The sequence below is a fragment of the Sinohyriopsis cumingii genome, chromosome 17 (genome assembly GCF_028554795.1).
Source record: "Sinohyriopsis cumingii isolate HCF-2022 chromosome 17, ASM2855479v2, whole genome shotgun sequence".
Classification (NCBI taxonomy): Eukaryota; Metazoa; Mollusca; class Bivalvia; order Unionida; family Unionidae; genus Sinohyriopsis; species Sinohyriopsis cumingii.
This window is the reverse complement of record NC_142977.1, coordinates 17342508-17359807: the sequence shown is the minus strand read 5'-3', so window position 1 is coordinate 17359807 and position 17300 is coordinate 17342508. Positions and strand designations below refer to the sequence as shown.

The following is a 17300-nucleotide window of genomic DNA, read 5'->3' as shown; positions in this document are numbered from 1 at the left end:
TGAAACCTGTCTCACCTTTTAATAAAGAAGTCATGCTCATACAGGATTATTACTGGAAAGGCTTTTTAGTTTAATTTAATCATTCAACTTTTATATAAACAATACAAAACACCTGTCCACTGAGAAAAATTTGGTTCATTGTGTGTCCATTACAGAAAGGTACACCTTTTTTCAAATACAATGTATTTATCATAGGGATTTTATACTGCTTAGAAAAGTTATTGGACAAGAAGATGATATTATCCGTAAACCCAAACTTTAGAAATATCTCACTGATTTACATTAAAAGTAAGAGACCCTAGTGGGTTTGATATTGGACACGAAGATGATATTATCCACAAACCCAAACTTTAGAAATATCTCATTGATTTACATTAAAAGTAAGAGACCCTAGTGGGTCTGATATTACTAACCTGACTCATATGAACAATGTCATGACTTATAAGGTTAAAAATTGTGAGTGTAAAAAATGATTCTTGATTATCACATGAAATGGCATTAAATTAAGAAAATTTGGTGGCAGCTTAAAATCTAAATTAATTATATTCATTAACTAATTCACACTTCAAACCATTTCTTTTACTGTTAATCATTCGCATATAATCTGCCTTAATTATGATTTCATTCTAAAATTACACATTTCAGGGTCTGTAACAAACACAGTCCAATCACATACAAAATTACCACAGAAATATGCATGAATTTTACTTAAAATCAAAATTCATTTAGCATCCTGACTCATACATTCAACATTCTGATGATGTTCAAAATGTGGAGTTTGTGATCCCAAGGGGAGATAACCATGCATGATCCAAATAAGCAATTTTGTGTAATTAAGAATAAATTATCTTGTCATACAAACACATAAGAGGTGACTGGAAATTTAACGATGAATAAATAAATTAAAATACCTGTTTTCCTTGAAAAATCTAATACACTTCAAACAAAACAAGCTGGTACATACAACACTTTCATGGTCATCACCACTGACACAAACATGCATATAACACACACATAATCACAACTGCACTGATATTACATAATGTGTTCAATGAACATGGATGAGCCACCTCACTACCTTAAATGACCTAAACTCAAAACTGAACCAATATGTGACAGACAGACATACAGATGGACATGGTTACATCTTCTGCCACTACAACTGTCATGGGACGGCATAAATATGCACAGAATTTCTATCCTTAAAGGATATCAAACAATATCAGAATTCAGTTAGCATCCACTTTCTATTATGACTGGTCATGAATTACTTCTAATTGTCGCAAATGTATTGGACAGATGAGTACATCATTACCTTGCAGATGCTGACTTTGCTGCTGTCAATAGTGTGGAACAGGTATTATAATGTTAATTTTTGCAATTCATAGGAGACTGGGTGGTAATGTCATTCAAAATTCTCGAAATATCTTGTTGAGCTTTTGTTAGCATTCTATATATGATCTTGCTGCAATGCTGTGAGGGAACAACAAACCTGCCATACATGTTATCATATCAATTCTTGGCATTTGTGATGACAGATGATAGCTGCATTTCTACAGTTTGCCTTCAAAAAGGAATCATATTCCCATACTGCTCAAAACATTAACATTGCAACTAAAGAAGCAATCAAGCACTCTTTTCCTGATCATGTATGAAATAAATCCTGATTTCATAGAGACTATTCATCTACTTATTCAGTAATCATTAATATTAAAATAATAAAGATGACTTCAAATCACATGCAAGGCAACAAATTGTAACTTGTTTCTTCAACAAACATATCAGATTTATCTAATTTCTGACAAATTGTACTGTTACGTTTTGTGTGTTTTACCTATGCAAGTAACCCATTTGGCTACATAACAACAATGCTGATCAACTATTAGGCTAAATAACAACAATGCAGATAAACCCCTTAGGCTACATAACAACAATGCTGATCAACCCATTAGGCTACATAACAACAACGCTTATCAACCCATTAGGCTACATTACAACAATGCTGATCAAACCATTAGGCTACATAACAACAATGCTTATCAACCCATTAGGCTAAATAACAACAATGCTTATCAACCCATTAGGCTATGTAACAACAATGCTTATCAACCCATCAGGCTACATAACAACAATGCTTATCAACCCATCAGGCTACATAACAATAATGCTCACTTGGACTTGCAACACAAATCAACCTACCTAATATCAATCAAAATATTTTAATCAATTAGGTAATCTGCGATATGCAGTTATTTATATCTTACTGTATTTACTGTTAAATTCCAAGTTTGATCAAAATCATGCAAAAATGTGGATTCCAATATGGTAAGTCTTGCCTAGCTCAGTCAATCAGATGCAAAATCTGCTCCTTAAAATGCAGGGATCTAGCTCACTATTTACCTTGAAGATAAGAACTTACATACCATATCTGTTCCAAACTGACTCCAGAGGAGTTACATGTTCTGCAAATTAGGTGCAAAATCACCTATGTTAATTATTAATTAACTAAACTGAGCTCGTGAAGATATTAGCCAGTATTCCATAATTGTAACATAATCTTCCAATCGGGTGCAAAATCACCTTGTTAACTATGATCATGATGTTATAAGTATGTATTACAAGTTTTATCAAATTCAAATTTTAAATAATGATACATCAAACCACATAAGATAGTGGTTACAAGCTCAGTTAATCAGAAGCTAGGTCTCACTCATTAATTACTGAACTCATCTATGATCTTGATGATACAAGTCTAATCAAAATAAGATTAGAAATATGGCAATAAGAGTGTCAACAAGATGCATTATAACCTCATTAATATGCATGAAGGTCATACATATTCAAACCTCACTAATATGCATGAAGGTCATACATATTCAAACCTCATTAATATGCATGAAGGTCATACATATTCAAACCTCATTAATAAGCATGAAGGTCATACATATTCAAACCTCATTAATAAGCATGAAGGTCATACATATTCAAACTCATATGAGACAAAGATATTATAAGTTTATACTCCAAGTTTGAGCAAAATTAGATCGGAAATATGACCTTTAAAAAGTAACATGCAATTGTTTCTGGACATAAAATGCATATTGGATGATGGGCCTTATTACATGCTAACTTGGCATAATCGCCATGTGAACTAAAAATGAATTTTTCTGAGCTGGCAGTGGCAAACAATTTTTGCAGATCCTGAAGACAAAAAGAGGTAGGCAAAATGAGTGTTGCACCCTTTGGTTCCCAAATGGATGAAAAACAATAAGTAAGTATCTTACCTTTGTCGCATGAGGGGTATATTCACAACATTAGCAGCTGCTACTGCAACAAATGGAACAAATCTCTGCATCAGGGGGGATGCTCTCTAAAATTAAAAAGTCGTATATTTTCATTCTTGTCTTCATGGACTGCTACTTCTATGCAGTAAGTTTCCTATAAGAATATGGGCCAAAAATGGATGAATTCATATCCCAATTTCAAACACTTCAAAGCCATGCAGATTTCACAATTTAAGCAATTCATGTCTGATTTCTTTTTCTTCTTCTCCAAGTTATTTGAGCCAGGCTCCAGTTTAAACCAGGGCAACTGTAATAATTCACTAACACAAAATCAAAATGATTTATACTCCATATTCCCATTAAAAAAACTTACCCCACACCCATTACTACTTACCTGCACTCCAACTCCTAACAGCCCAGAGATCTTACTGCAAACTCTCTGTTCTCAAAAAATGCATAAAGTTTTGCCAGAAAAAAAAATGAAATGACAGTGTAGCTGCAATTTTTGTATATCTGACATCTGAACACCTATTTAGGACATGTGGTTTGGTTAAAGGTGCTTACAACAGAAGCAGAGGTATTATAAAGTGTCATGAAAGAAGTTGATGTGGTAACACTATAATACAAATGAAGTTACCACTAAAAAGACACTAAAATACAAATGAAGTTACCACTAAAAAGACACTAAAATACAAATGAAGTTACCACTAAAAAGACACAAAAATACAAATGAAGTTACCACTAAAAAGACACAAAAATACAAATGAAGTTACCACTAAAAAGACACAAAAATACAAATGAAGTTACCACTAAAAAGACATAAAAATACAAATGAAGTTACCACTAAAAAGACACAAAAATACAAATGAAGTTACCACTAAAAAGACACAAAAATACAAATGAAGTTACCACTAAAAAGACACAAAAATACAAATGAAGTTACCATTAACAAGACACAAAAATACAAATGAAGTTCCACTAAAAAGACACTAAAATACCAATGAAGTTACCACTAAAAAGACACTAAAATACCAATGAAGTTCCACTAAAAAGACACAAACATACAAATGAAGTTACCATTAAAAAGACACTATAATACAAATGAAGTTACCACTAAAAAGACACAAAAATACAAATGAAGTTACCACTAAAAAGACACTAAAATACAAATGAAGTTCCACTAAAAAGACACAAAAATACAAATGAAGTTACCACTAAAAAGACACTATAATACAAATGAAGTTACCACTAAAAAGACACAAAAATACAAATGAAGTTACCATTAAAAAGACACTATAATACAAATGAAGTTACCACTAAAAAGACACAAAAATACAAATGAAGTTACCACTAAAAAGACACAAAAATACAAATGAAGTTACCACTAAAAAGACACTAAAATACCAATGAAGTTACCACTAAAAAGACACTAAAATACCAATGAAGTTCCACTAAAAAGACACAAAAATACAAATGAAGTTACCATTAAAAAGACACTATAATACAAATGAAGTTACCACTAAAAAGACACAAAAATACAAATGAAGTTACTACTAAAAAGACACTAAAATACAAATGAAGTTCCACTAAAAAGACACAAAAATACAAATGAAGTTACCACTAAAAAGACACTATAATACAAATGAAGTTACCACTAAAAAGACACAAAAATACAAATGAAGTTACCATTAAAAAGACACTATAACACAAATGAAGTTAACAATAAAAAGACACAAAAATACAAATGAAGTTACCACTAAAAAGACACTAAAATACCAATGAAGTTCCACTAAAGCACCACCTAGAGGACAAATACGGTTACCACTAAAAAGACACCTAAGACAAATACAGTTATCAATAAAAGACACCTAAAAGACAAACTGAATTACCACTAAAAAGACACCTAACAGACAAATGGAATTACCACTAAAAAGACACCTAAAAGACAAACTGAATTACCACTAAAAAGACACCTAAAAGACAAATTGAATTACCACTAAAAAGACACCTAAAAGACAAACTGAATTACCACTAAAAAGACATCTAAAAGACAAATTGAATTACCACTAAAAAGACACCTAAAAGACAAATTGGATTACCACTAAAAAGACACCTAACAGACAAATGGAATTACCACTAAAAAGACACCTAACAGACAAATGGAATTACCACTAAAAAGACACCTAACAGACAAACTGAATTACCACTAAAAAGACACCTAAAAGACAAATGGAATTACCACTAAAAAGACACCTAAAAGACAAACTGAATTGCCACTAAAAAAGACACCTAACAGACAAACTGAATTACCACTAAAAAGACACCTAAAAGACAAATGGAATTACCACTAAAAAGACACCTAAAAGACAAACTGAATTACCACTAAAAAGACACCTAAAAGACAAATGGAATTACCACTAAAAAGACACCTAAAAGACAAACTGAATTATCACTAAAAAGACACCTAAAAGACAAATTGAATTACCACTAAAAAGACACCTAAAAGACAAACTGAATTACCACTAAAAAGACACCTAACAGACAAATGGAATTACCACTAAAAAGACACCTAAAAGACAAATTGAATTACCACTAAAAAGACACCTAAAAGACAAATGGAATTGCCACTAAAAAGACACCTAAAAGACAAACTGAATTACCACTAAAAAGACACCTAACAGACAAATGGAATTACCACTAAAAAGACACCTAAAAGACGAATGGAATTACCACTAAAAAGACACCTAAGATACAAGTGGATATTGATATTGCACTTCTTTGCATTTCAATTCCAAGTTTTACCAAACTGTGCAACTGTGGGTTCTCTAATTGCAATCAACTGTATGCAATGTTTCTAGATTATTCTTAATATTACCATTTAGTTGAATAAGATAAATTAGCAATTCAGAGATTTCCATTCAAGCTAAAATAATGTCTGGTGTTATGTATGGCACACACTACTCAACTTAATCCAACATCAGTTTAACCGACTATGATGTTTATATGATGCAATATGATAAAATATCACATAAAAGGTCATTGTTTACCAAATTTTTCTTTTCAGCTTACATTCTTGTGTTCTAATGCATAAGCTAAAACACAGAGTCTTGTTTTGATAGAATGCAAGGGAGGTTACTTCTGCTGACCTATCTACAGGCTCAAGATCTTCATTTGTCTCTCACATAACATTAGTCAAGCAACGACAAAGTGAATGCCAATGTCTTTTATTACGGATTTCCCTCTACCTGTCTGTTTATTACCCAGGGTTTGTAACCCTTTTTCACATTTTATCCATCCTCAGGCTAATACTGCATGTATAAGGTTCGGACAAAAAAGATCACTGTAACTGAGGGGGAAACAATACAAAATGACCTTTGACCCCCCCCATGGAAGCACAGTAGTGGGGGACAAAAGTACTACTTTCTCATACACGATTCCTATGTGACTTGTGTAATTTATCTATCAGGTTTGATGTATTTTAACTCCATTTAATCAGTGTGCATTGAACAGAGACAGACAGATGGTATCACGATATTCCTGATAAATGTATAAATAAAGACACTTTTATCTTAGTTGGAATAAATGTTTGTATCAATGTACAATCGATTTTCAGGCATTTAGGTGGATTTCTTTGGCAATCTTTTTTTAAAGGATTGTGAGTGTACATGTACATATGCATGCCAAAATGATACTAACATTTGCCAGAAATGCCTTTAATCCCAGGGCAGTTACTAGGGCACTACTGGTAGCTGAAATGTATGCAGTTGCCATCTGTCTGAAAGAAATGGAAACCTATTAGCAATGGTTACCAAGCAATACACAAAAAATAACTTTGTTAAAAAATAAATGACCCTAAATTGATGTGGCCTTATTTTTATGCCTGAAGGATATTTACTCAGAATTACAGTCAGGTTCAGATTATTGATTACCCTCAAGCAGTAATTGATAATGAATTATTCATTTTGAAAACTTTTTATTGATTAAATTAATTTATTACAACCCTATTGATATCAAGTTTGGCTCTTAAATGTAATATCCAGCATATTATTCGAAAAAAAGTTCATAACTAGACAGCCTCTTAAAATAGCCTCTTATAATCACCACAAGTCTTATTCAGTCACAGCATATGTTTCCCTTCTTTAAAGTTGGCTCTAGTGACTGCAAAGTAAAATCCTCAGATCCTCTGATGGCATTATATTGCCAAGAGAAAATTAACAGATTTGCAACTGAAAATTTTGCTAAATTTATCTGCATATTTTGGCCTTTAAGTTGCACAGTCTGTAGTTGGATCCAACTTACATGTGGATATATACAGTATATATAATGCATCGATGATGCAAGGTATCACATTTCTGAACAAACCAACCCCATCTTGTAATTAAAACAGCCTCTAAGTTGCTGAAATCTGCTGGTACAGATACCATATACCATATGTCTGATTGTATATCCAACTGCAAAACAATTATACCCCGATTGGCAATCATTAAATGCCCCAGCAGATCAGGATGTATATGTCTGTTCTAATGATTAGTTCTAACAAACTGCATAGAATGAGATATGCCAGTACATTATGCAACAGCAGATCTGGATCTGTGCAGCTTGCAGCTGAACGTAACATCTATAGGAGTATATACAGTATAATATATAACTGATGAAAAGGATTACATTTCTGACCAACCTGACCCCATCTTGTATATGCACTTACTTATTGGTGAGAGTGGATCCTGCATTCCGATTGGTGTAATTGACAAGTGCATTGAAGGACTGGTTGGCCCATTGCCAAAATATCACAGCAGAGTTGCTCCTGAAACATAATAGGCATTAAATGCACTATGATATCCAGCTCTGAGCTCCAACAAAGTACTAAAAGAAAAATACGAACAAAATATTGTATCTACCTGTCAAAAAGGCAATAAATCTACAATATGGCTCCCATGATGAGACCAGGGCGCAAGTCTAATAAACCTACAATATTTGTCCCCCGATAAGACCCATGTGCCAGTCTAATAACCTACAGTATTTTCCTCCAATAAAGCCAGGGTGCCAGTCTAATTACCTACAGTTAAGCTCCATCAAAGTGGTCCTTATTAAAAGTAGCATCACTTTATACTCAGGTATTCTCTTACAAAAATGTGTCATAACAATGTATAAAATACAAAGTTATGGTATTTAATGATTTGAAACATTATAGTTGCATTTAAATATCCAAAAATCACAATTAAACTGAATAAATTAGTTAGGAATAATAAAACATAAACTATTTTAATGGGAATAATGACTACATCTGCATTACAATAAGGGTAGTGTTACTCTGAGGAGCTTCAAAGTGAGGGACCACTATATTTTTTATTACAACAGTTAAAGATTTCCTTTATCATGCAAATTTTAAATATGGGTGTGCTTCCTTTTAACAAGGCCCAGTAGATGGGACCTGTGCTCTAGCAGACAAAAAGAATTTCCTGGAATTCAAGAGGGGGCTGTTTCTTCAGTTATTTTAACTGGTGAATATTGAAACCATATCTTATATTCCTGAATTCCTGAGAAACTCGAGCATGCCAAATTTGGTAAAAAAATGATTTCTTACATGTCAAAGTTAACATAACAACTAGATACTTGTAAGTGCAGGTCAAAATTTTCTGTCATATCCATTTGCCTTGAACCTGTAATCACTGTAGAAAATCAATGAATTAGTTTCAGACAATGTCAAAATACAGCCATGTGGTAAGTTTTCCTTAATCTATAAATAAATTTTTTGAGAAAAATCAAAGTTATTTTATGTGGAATCATTCAACATATTCATCAGATGTGTCCACAAATTGGATTTGCTAAAATTCCATTCGTACCTGTCTCATCAAAGTTAACTTGTATTTGTAAGTCACCGTGCTATGTTCAATGCAGTACAAAACTGCAAGCAATGACCTCTGACTCCTAGGTCAGCTGGGTCTGGTTTTCAAACTCCTTCCCAACAGCTCAGATGAAGTAAACAAATGATTATCAAGATAACCATTATGGCAGCCATGTTAGAGGTTAAATAAGCATTAATTTAATTTAGCAGTAACTATCACGGTTATTAGCATATTTCATTTAAAATTTTCAAGGTGTTTTCAAGGTTCAAAATCATGTTTTTCAAGGTGCATTATTACATTAATTTTAAAGGATACAGAAATGAACATGAGATCAACCCCCTCTCCCCAACACAAAACAGTATATATAAAGTGTGATTGATTACTTGGGGCCACAGAAACAGTGCCTATATAATGTGATGGGCAACATGGGGCCAACCAAAAGAGTGCCCATGAAATGTGATGGGCCACCTGGGGCCTACCAAAACTGTGCCTATAAATGTGACGGACCAACTGGGGCATACCAGAACAGTGCTAATAAAATATGATGGGCTGCCTGGGGCCTACCAAAACAATAACTAGAATATTTGATGGGCCCCCTGCAGCCTACCAAAAGAATACCTATAATATGTGATCAGCCACCCTGGGCCCCATGAAACAGTAAATAAATAACATGTAATGGACTGCCTGGGGCCACCCAAAACAGGACCTAAAAATGTGATAGACCACCTGGGTCGCCCCAAAAAGTACCTATAAAATGTGATCATTGCACCAATAAGCAGCATTCCCCCAGGAACCTGGAATGACATTCGTCCAATCACATTCTGAAGCTCTCCAGTATCAGGATGGAATGCAGACAGATACATCCTCCTGGCATGAATAACTTGATCTACAGTTGTCCCCCTTGGTTCCTTCATGGCTCTGTCAGAAGAAAAAAGTGCTGGTTGGATATACTGTAAATCAAACAATTTTCAAAATATGTAGTTTTTCTGTAAATATACAATACAGTAGAACCTGTCTTGAAAGACCATCCCTTCTGCCCAAAAATAATGGTCTCTCAAGACAGGTGGTCTCTCATAACAGGTCATAACACTACATAATAAAAAAATATGTGCATGGAGACTCTGATCTCTCAAAACAGATGGTCTCTCAAGATAGGTTTTGCTATATATATATACATATATATATATAAATATATACAAATTCTTCACTGTAGAAACCAAAGTGCAAGTTAGTTATTCAGTCAAATCTGTCATAATGGTCACATTTACTCAGTGGTCACCTGTTCACAGTGACCATTCTAATTTCCCACTGGCACATGTCCAATATAAATATCCAGTATATTATGATCACCTACCTTCTGTGGTTAGCAGCAAGGTGTTTCCAAACCAAACAATGATTTTTCTTTACCTTATGCAGTCACTGGTCCAGGAGCAGATTTAGAGTGATCACTCAGACTGTGTAAACTGAATTATTGCTTCATGAGGAAGACAAAGAATAACTTGTGAAGTTGATGTGCAATCATGTCTTACCTTGCTTGTATTCATAACTCTAGTCATTGTAATAGTTTAATTCCAAGTTGTCAGTAAGTCAAATGTGAAAGAAAATCTCTTGATAATACCTGGGTATGAAGTGCACACAACAACCTTAACACATACCTGTGCATGAAGCACACACAACAACTTTAACACATTTCTGTGCATGAAGCACACACAATAACTTTATCACATACCTGTGCATGAAGCACACACAGTCACTATAACACTTACCTGTGCATGAAGCACACACAGTAACTACAACACTTACCTGTACATGAAGCAAACACAATAACTAAAACACTTACATGTGCATACAGCACACAATAATTATAACACTTACCTGTGCATGAAGCAAACACAATAACTATAACACATACATGTGCATGAAGCACAGACAGTAACTATAATTCTTACCTGTGCATGAAGCAAACACAATAACCATGACATTACCTGTGCATACAGCACACAGAAACTGTAACACATACCTGTGCATGAAGCACACACTGGAAACAAATATACTGGAATTAAGACTTTCCCTAATTTCTTCTCTCACAACTTTATCAAGTAACAGAAAAAAGTCTCCTGCCCTGAATTATTTTTGTAACTAACACCAGGTTCAATGCCATTCTTTTCCTGGAGTGCTGATAGCATTTCTGTATCAAAAATGGTTTTCCATTACAGGCTAGGATACAGGCAGTGAGAACTCACAGTCCATTCTTTAAAATTTTGGATTTTCTAAACATGCTGCCTAGTGTCACACATATTCTTTTTACTGCACAGAGTTTATGAGGTCCATAACTATCACAAGACTTAATTAGTTCAATCCTGAATTGAAAGTTCCATTGCTAAATACTCTGGTTCAATTTCCATCATATGCCAATTTGAATGTTGTTTACAATAACAGTTTTCATTTCGTCAATAAATTCAAGGCCAGAATAGTTAGAAACCCAAAATGGTTGAAAATTTCTTTGTCTCTAAGTTACGTCCAGTCAAGATAAACAAACATGTAAGTGCTTTTCTGGGGACACTGCTTTAGAAATTCTAGCATTATGTTGGCAACAAGAGGTACTAAGGTATTACCTGTATTGTTCCACTAGTATCTTGGCTTCTAGAAGTTTACTTGTTGAGTAAAAACTTAAACGAGGGTCAGTGATACTGGCAAAGTGGTTTAGACGTCCCCAGAAAGTATCAAGGCTCCACTGTGGTCTCTCCAGGTCTATTCTCTCCATTATGATTGTCCTATATAACCACAATAAAATTGGATTGTATAAGTGAAATTATATGTATCATCTATACTCGTTTAGAAATTTAGTGTAACTGCAAACTGCGAGACTGATATCGGCTACTGAGTAATGTGCCAGCAGACCTGGGTCTATGCAGTTTATTAAGTTTAATCAGTAGAACAAATAACACAGACCATGATCTGCCAGTGCATTAGGTGATGGCATATCATATTATTTGCAGCCTGACAACTTATAAACTAGTATGTTTTGGCAAATTATATAAACTTATTATTAAAAGGCATTAGTTGTAATAAATATGAAATACACTGATATAAATATTTATGTAGCTCAATCCTAGATCTATTTTAAGATATTTTACAAAACGTTTGTATGCACCAACAAAATGCCATCAGATCATCTGAATTGTTGTTGTAGGGTTTAATGCCATTTTTCAGCACAACAGAGGATATACATGGCGGCCAGTATAAATGGTGCAGGAAGAACCCGGGAAACTCACAACAAACCAGTGACCCAAGAGAATCTACTGGCAAACTTTCTCACAAACCCACATTGACCGAATCTGTACTCTGGAACCCACGAAGACTGAGATGAGATGACAATGATCCATAACGGTGAGTGCTTTAGACCACTCAGCCACTCGGGGTCCCTCAGATGATCTGAGGATGTAATATATGAACTGAGTGAGTTTTCTGCAATGTGTCTGGATATAAACAATAATGTCTAACATTTTATATAAATTAGTAAACTTGTGGTGGTGGGGGCTACTGGTACTTTGGATTTCCAATGCTCTAACACTGCAGATAAGGTATAATGAAAACAAAACCGTTACTCCTCATGAATACCAAGGGTTTTCATGCAGCCTAGGAACACGTCATCATTCGCACTGACTCTATTTATGTTACTCTGTTTATCAAATATATGTGCTTCTTTTGAAGTTTAAGTTTAAGTTTTCAAATATTAACAACATATTAACAACTGAAAATTAGATGCTATTTCAAATATAAATTATTTTACTTAATGAACTATGTGGCCCGCAACAATGTGTAAATTTGTTTATGCGGCACTTGCACTGGAAAGTTTGCCCACCTCTGCTGTAGAAAGATCCCAAGGAAAACATAAAAATACCGTTACATCAAACTATATTACTGTAGGTTACTTGGTACAAGTTCAGTTTTAATTTTTTCATCCAGCACAATGTTGTTCTCTCTCACTCCAGACTTTCGCTTATTTTGTTCATTACACACAAGGGGGGGGGGTGGAAAAAAGAAAGGATTCCAATGAAATTGTGTACCATTTAGAAAACTGGGACTATTAATACTTTTTAATTCTTATTTCCATGTCGTTTATGACTAATGAATGAGCAGAAATTCATCATTGATCTACAGGCCTGGAGTTGAAAGAATATTTATATAGTCGTATCATTGTGCCATGGGCGGATCACAATTTGATATACCAGTAGTATTGGTATATCAATTTGCTTTATACCAACATTTAAATGAGAGGCCATTTTTAATGTATGTGGTATGCATGTATGAATGTATATATATATATATATGAGTGGATCACAATTTAATATACCAGTATATATATGTGTGTGTGTGTGTGTGTGTGTGTGTATGTATATATGTGTGTATATTTGTGTGTGTGTGTATATATATATATATATATATATATATATATATATATATATATATATATATATAAGGAAAGCACTATGAATATTAAATTTCGTTATGTGACGGGAATCAAAACAAGTTATAGAATAATTAACTTTCAACAAGGGGTGGTCTGATGGAACTTACGCAAGGAGGATTAAGTGGGATTTATGATTGTCATTTACTATCCACAGTTTGCTAAAATAACTAACGTTTAAACGTAACGGGAGGTATACTTATAAACGGAGCAATTTGACAGGTATTTGGAGCTCATTTATTGGACATGTGTAGCCAATAAAGTCATTGGAATCCCATAACAAACTTACCTGAAAAGCATACAAAGCAAATGAAACAACTTAATAACATCGAACACTTGAATCTTGATAAATGATTGGCACGGCCCGGTACGAATCGGAATTGCACCTCAAGGTCGCTCCATCATATCCTCATATTTGCCCTGTGGAAATAAGCTGCCCCAAACTAAAGGTAAGAAGCAACCTTAGAAGAGATTAATTTTGTAGGTAATACGTCATTTCCATCAGGCTATCATATGTCTATTTCGTTGCATTACTACCAACAATAGTTTTATTTCCTTGGAAAGTTTTTCAATGTTATTCGCTGAATCAGGGGAGGTAAACTGCTGTCAAAATCAAGGGAATGCACTCTTATTTGCGGCCCTAAAAAGTGATTTTTGTTCCCCACTAAAAGAGTTGATACATAAGAAATGTACCAAAGATGCGGGAAACATAAAAAGATCAACTCTCAACAACATAACGATATAAAATTTGTCATAATTTTAGAAGTGAGTACTAAAGAAACAAGTTTAATCATAATACATAAAAGGAATAAAGTACAAATCTTAATTTTCATTTCAGGGTGGTTATGTGATTTCAGAACGTACAAGGCCGTATCGACAATATGGGTAGGCATCGAATAGAGCAAGCAGCCACAACGAAGACGATTGCTAGCGATGGAAGCAATTTTAGCTACCCAGGCACTGAGAGGGTTTGGCTGTCCTGTGGCATCAGGTTAGAGCTATACCATCCCGTTTGTACCCCCTGCCCCCCCCCCCCCCCCCCCTTTCACCCGGTACAAATTGCACCTCAAGGTCGCTCCATCATATCCTCATATTTGCCCTGTGGAAATAAGCTGCCCCAAACTAAAGGTAAGAAGCAACCATAGAAGAGATTAATTTTGTAGGTAATACGTCATTTCCATCAGGCTATCATGTGTCTGTTTCGCTGCATTACTACCAACAATACTATTATCATAATCTTTTGGAAAGTTTTTCACGGTTCTTTGCTGAATCAGGGGAGATAAACTGCTGTCTACCTCAAGGGAATGAACTCTTATTTGCGGGGCTAAAGAAGTGATTTTTTTTTCTTCTCGCAAATATAAGTGATATATAAGAAATGTAGTAAAGTTGTGATAAACATAAAATAAAATAAAAATTGTGATAGGGAAATTTGTCATAATTTAAGAAGTGAGTACTGAACAAACAAGTTTAATCATAAAAAATAAAAGGAATAAAGAAAGTACAATGCTTAATTTACTTTTCAGGTGGTTATGTGATTTCAAAATGTGCAAGGCCGTATCGCCAATATGGGTAGGCATCGAATAGAGCAAGCAGCCACAACAAAGACGATAGCTAGCGATGGAAGTAACTGTAGCTACCCAGGCCCTGAACGCACCGAGAGGGTTTGGCTGTAGTGATAATGATGATGATGATCTTAAATTTTAGACGTGTTCGACCCTTCGACCATGTATGTCCACTTGAGGTATGGGAAAGAAGCTACCATCCAACACAATTTGATCCTTAATCTGAGTGTATGAGCACTCATTTTTTTATTTTGGGTGGATTTAAAAGTGCGCACCGCACACTGCTTATTTACTGTTCGAGTGGGAAACACAGGGGCTCGTATCGTTGCTTAAAAATGACCTGTCATACATATACTAGTAACTAGTTATTATATAGTACATGTATGGCACGTCAATTTTAAGCAACGATACGAGCCCCTCTTGCACTGGCCGAGCCCGAGACTCGAACCCAAGCAAACTGGTGAGATAGCAGTGATCGGTAACGGTGAGCGCTTTAGACCACTTGGCCATTACAAGTTTGTGGATTTGCTCTTAATAATTTTGAATTGCTGTAAAAACAAAAAACAAAAAAATTAAAAAATGTGCCATTAATAACTATATGAGAGATTTGCTAGTTCTAGGATTATAATCATTGTCACCTTGTGCGACATGGCCTGATGGTTTGGAATTTTAACCACCTTCTAGTGTCTATTTTGTTGAAGGGTTGTCCTTAAGGTTATTCTGGAGGATAGTTTAAGTCAAACTGGCTACCACTTTGTGCGGTGGGACCTGATGGTCTGGGCTTATGACAACCATGTACACTTAAGTTATTGCGGTAGTCAGTTAGTTCGGGTCGTATTGCTAGTAGCTTTAGGTGCACCAAGCATTGCCACCTTGTGTGGCGGGGCCTAATGGTTTGGAATTTTAACCACCTTCTAGTGCCTGTTCTATTGATGGTCTGGGCTTAGAACCACCTTATACTATCTAAGTTTACTCGTAGTTGGGATATTTGTTTGTATACGTTTTCTCCCGTGATGGTGAAAGAAGAAGAGCAAGATGTTAAAGGAATGTTAGCTGTTAGTTGGAGTAGTATCGTCTGGATGGTTTCTGTGTGTAAATTTTGCATTTGGATTAACTGATCTCCGCTAGGCAGCAGTAGTGAATGGGGGCTGTTTAGCGACAATGGGAATTAACATTACAAAAAAACCTGGGCATGTTTGGCGACAAGACTTATAGCGACTATGGGAAAATGCATTAGAGAACCCCCTGGGCATGTATAACGACAAGAGTTATAGCGACAAGAGAAATAAGCATTACAAGACCCCTTGTACCTGTATAACGACAAGACTTTTAAATACACACTGGGCCACTATGGCGACAAGGGGATTGGAACAGGGGACTATTGGGTTTGTATAGGGACAAGGGAAAGTGGAGGCTGTATAGCGTCTCAAATCACAGTAGTGAGCAAAAGAGTGGGTGTACTGAGAGAACACAGACAAAAGACAAATACTGATACAACATGAAACAAACAACTGTTGAGGGAGGCAAGAAAGCAGTTTAATTTCGAGGCCTATGAGTGGCCATGAAAAGGGCCTTTGGCTTCTTCTGCTTCTTCTACTTTCTCCATTTCTTCATCCATCTCCACACTTTCCCAATAACTCCTTTCTTCTTCTTTTCCGACTCTGGAATCCAAACTGGATGGCCCAATGCTCTAAACTTCTCCTGGACTTTCATCCAGTTGTTGAGTTGTTCAGTTGTCTTGATATTCTCTTCTTCCTTCCTCTCCTTTGTCCACTTTTCTTTAGTCTTCTTTACCTCTTCTGTCAGTACTTTTCTCATCAGTTCCTCTGCTTTTATGAGTTGGTCTAAGCCCCACTCACAAAGGATCATTCACTCCATTCCAAGATATCTTCTAGGAAGCACCTGACTCTCGTGACACAATCAAGGGCTTCCTTTAAGCTACCTACTCTCACATACAATGGGGGAGGGAATGAATCTTCTTAACTTTTTAACTTCCTCTTCTATCATGCTCTGGAGAAGATCCATGGCTACTCTGAGACTAGTCACTTGTCTTGTCGCAAAATCATTGGTAACTTGATACCTCCATTCCTTCTCAAGCCTTTCCACTACGTATTTCCCATCCATTATCCAGTACCAA

The 17300-nt window shown here is 35.1% G+C and overlaps 1 protein-coding gene across 2 annotated transcripts in view; it reads right to left on the bottom strand.

The window, feature by feature from the left end:
• The window catches only part of LOC149777831 (sideroflexin-2-like), a 41863-nt gene extending 27657 nt beyond the window's left edge, over positions 1–14206 (bottom strand). The window contains exons 1-6 of one of the 2 annotated variants that reach the window (XR_016415472.1): positions 13891–14206; positions 11746–11904; positions 9878–10048; positions 7990–8088; positions 6981–7059; positions 3285–3370 (exon numbers count right to left, since the gene is read on the bottom strand). Coding sequence is in view for 1 of the 2 variants with exons in the window: in XM_089938895.1 (XP_089795021.1) it covers positions 3285–3370; positions 6981–7059; positions 7990–8088; positions 9878–10048; positions 11746–11904; positions 13891–13901 (605 nt within the window). In the remaining variant the exon portion in view is untranslated. The remainder of the gene's footprint in view (positions 1–3284; positions 3371–6980; positions 7060–7989; positions 8089–9877; positions 10049–11745; positions 11905–13890) is intronic. The other variant, XM_089938895.1, reaches the window with a different exon arrangement.
• Positions 14207–17300: the final 3094 nt, after the last annotated feature.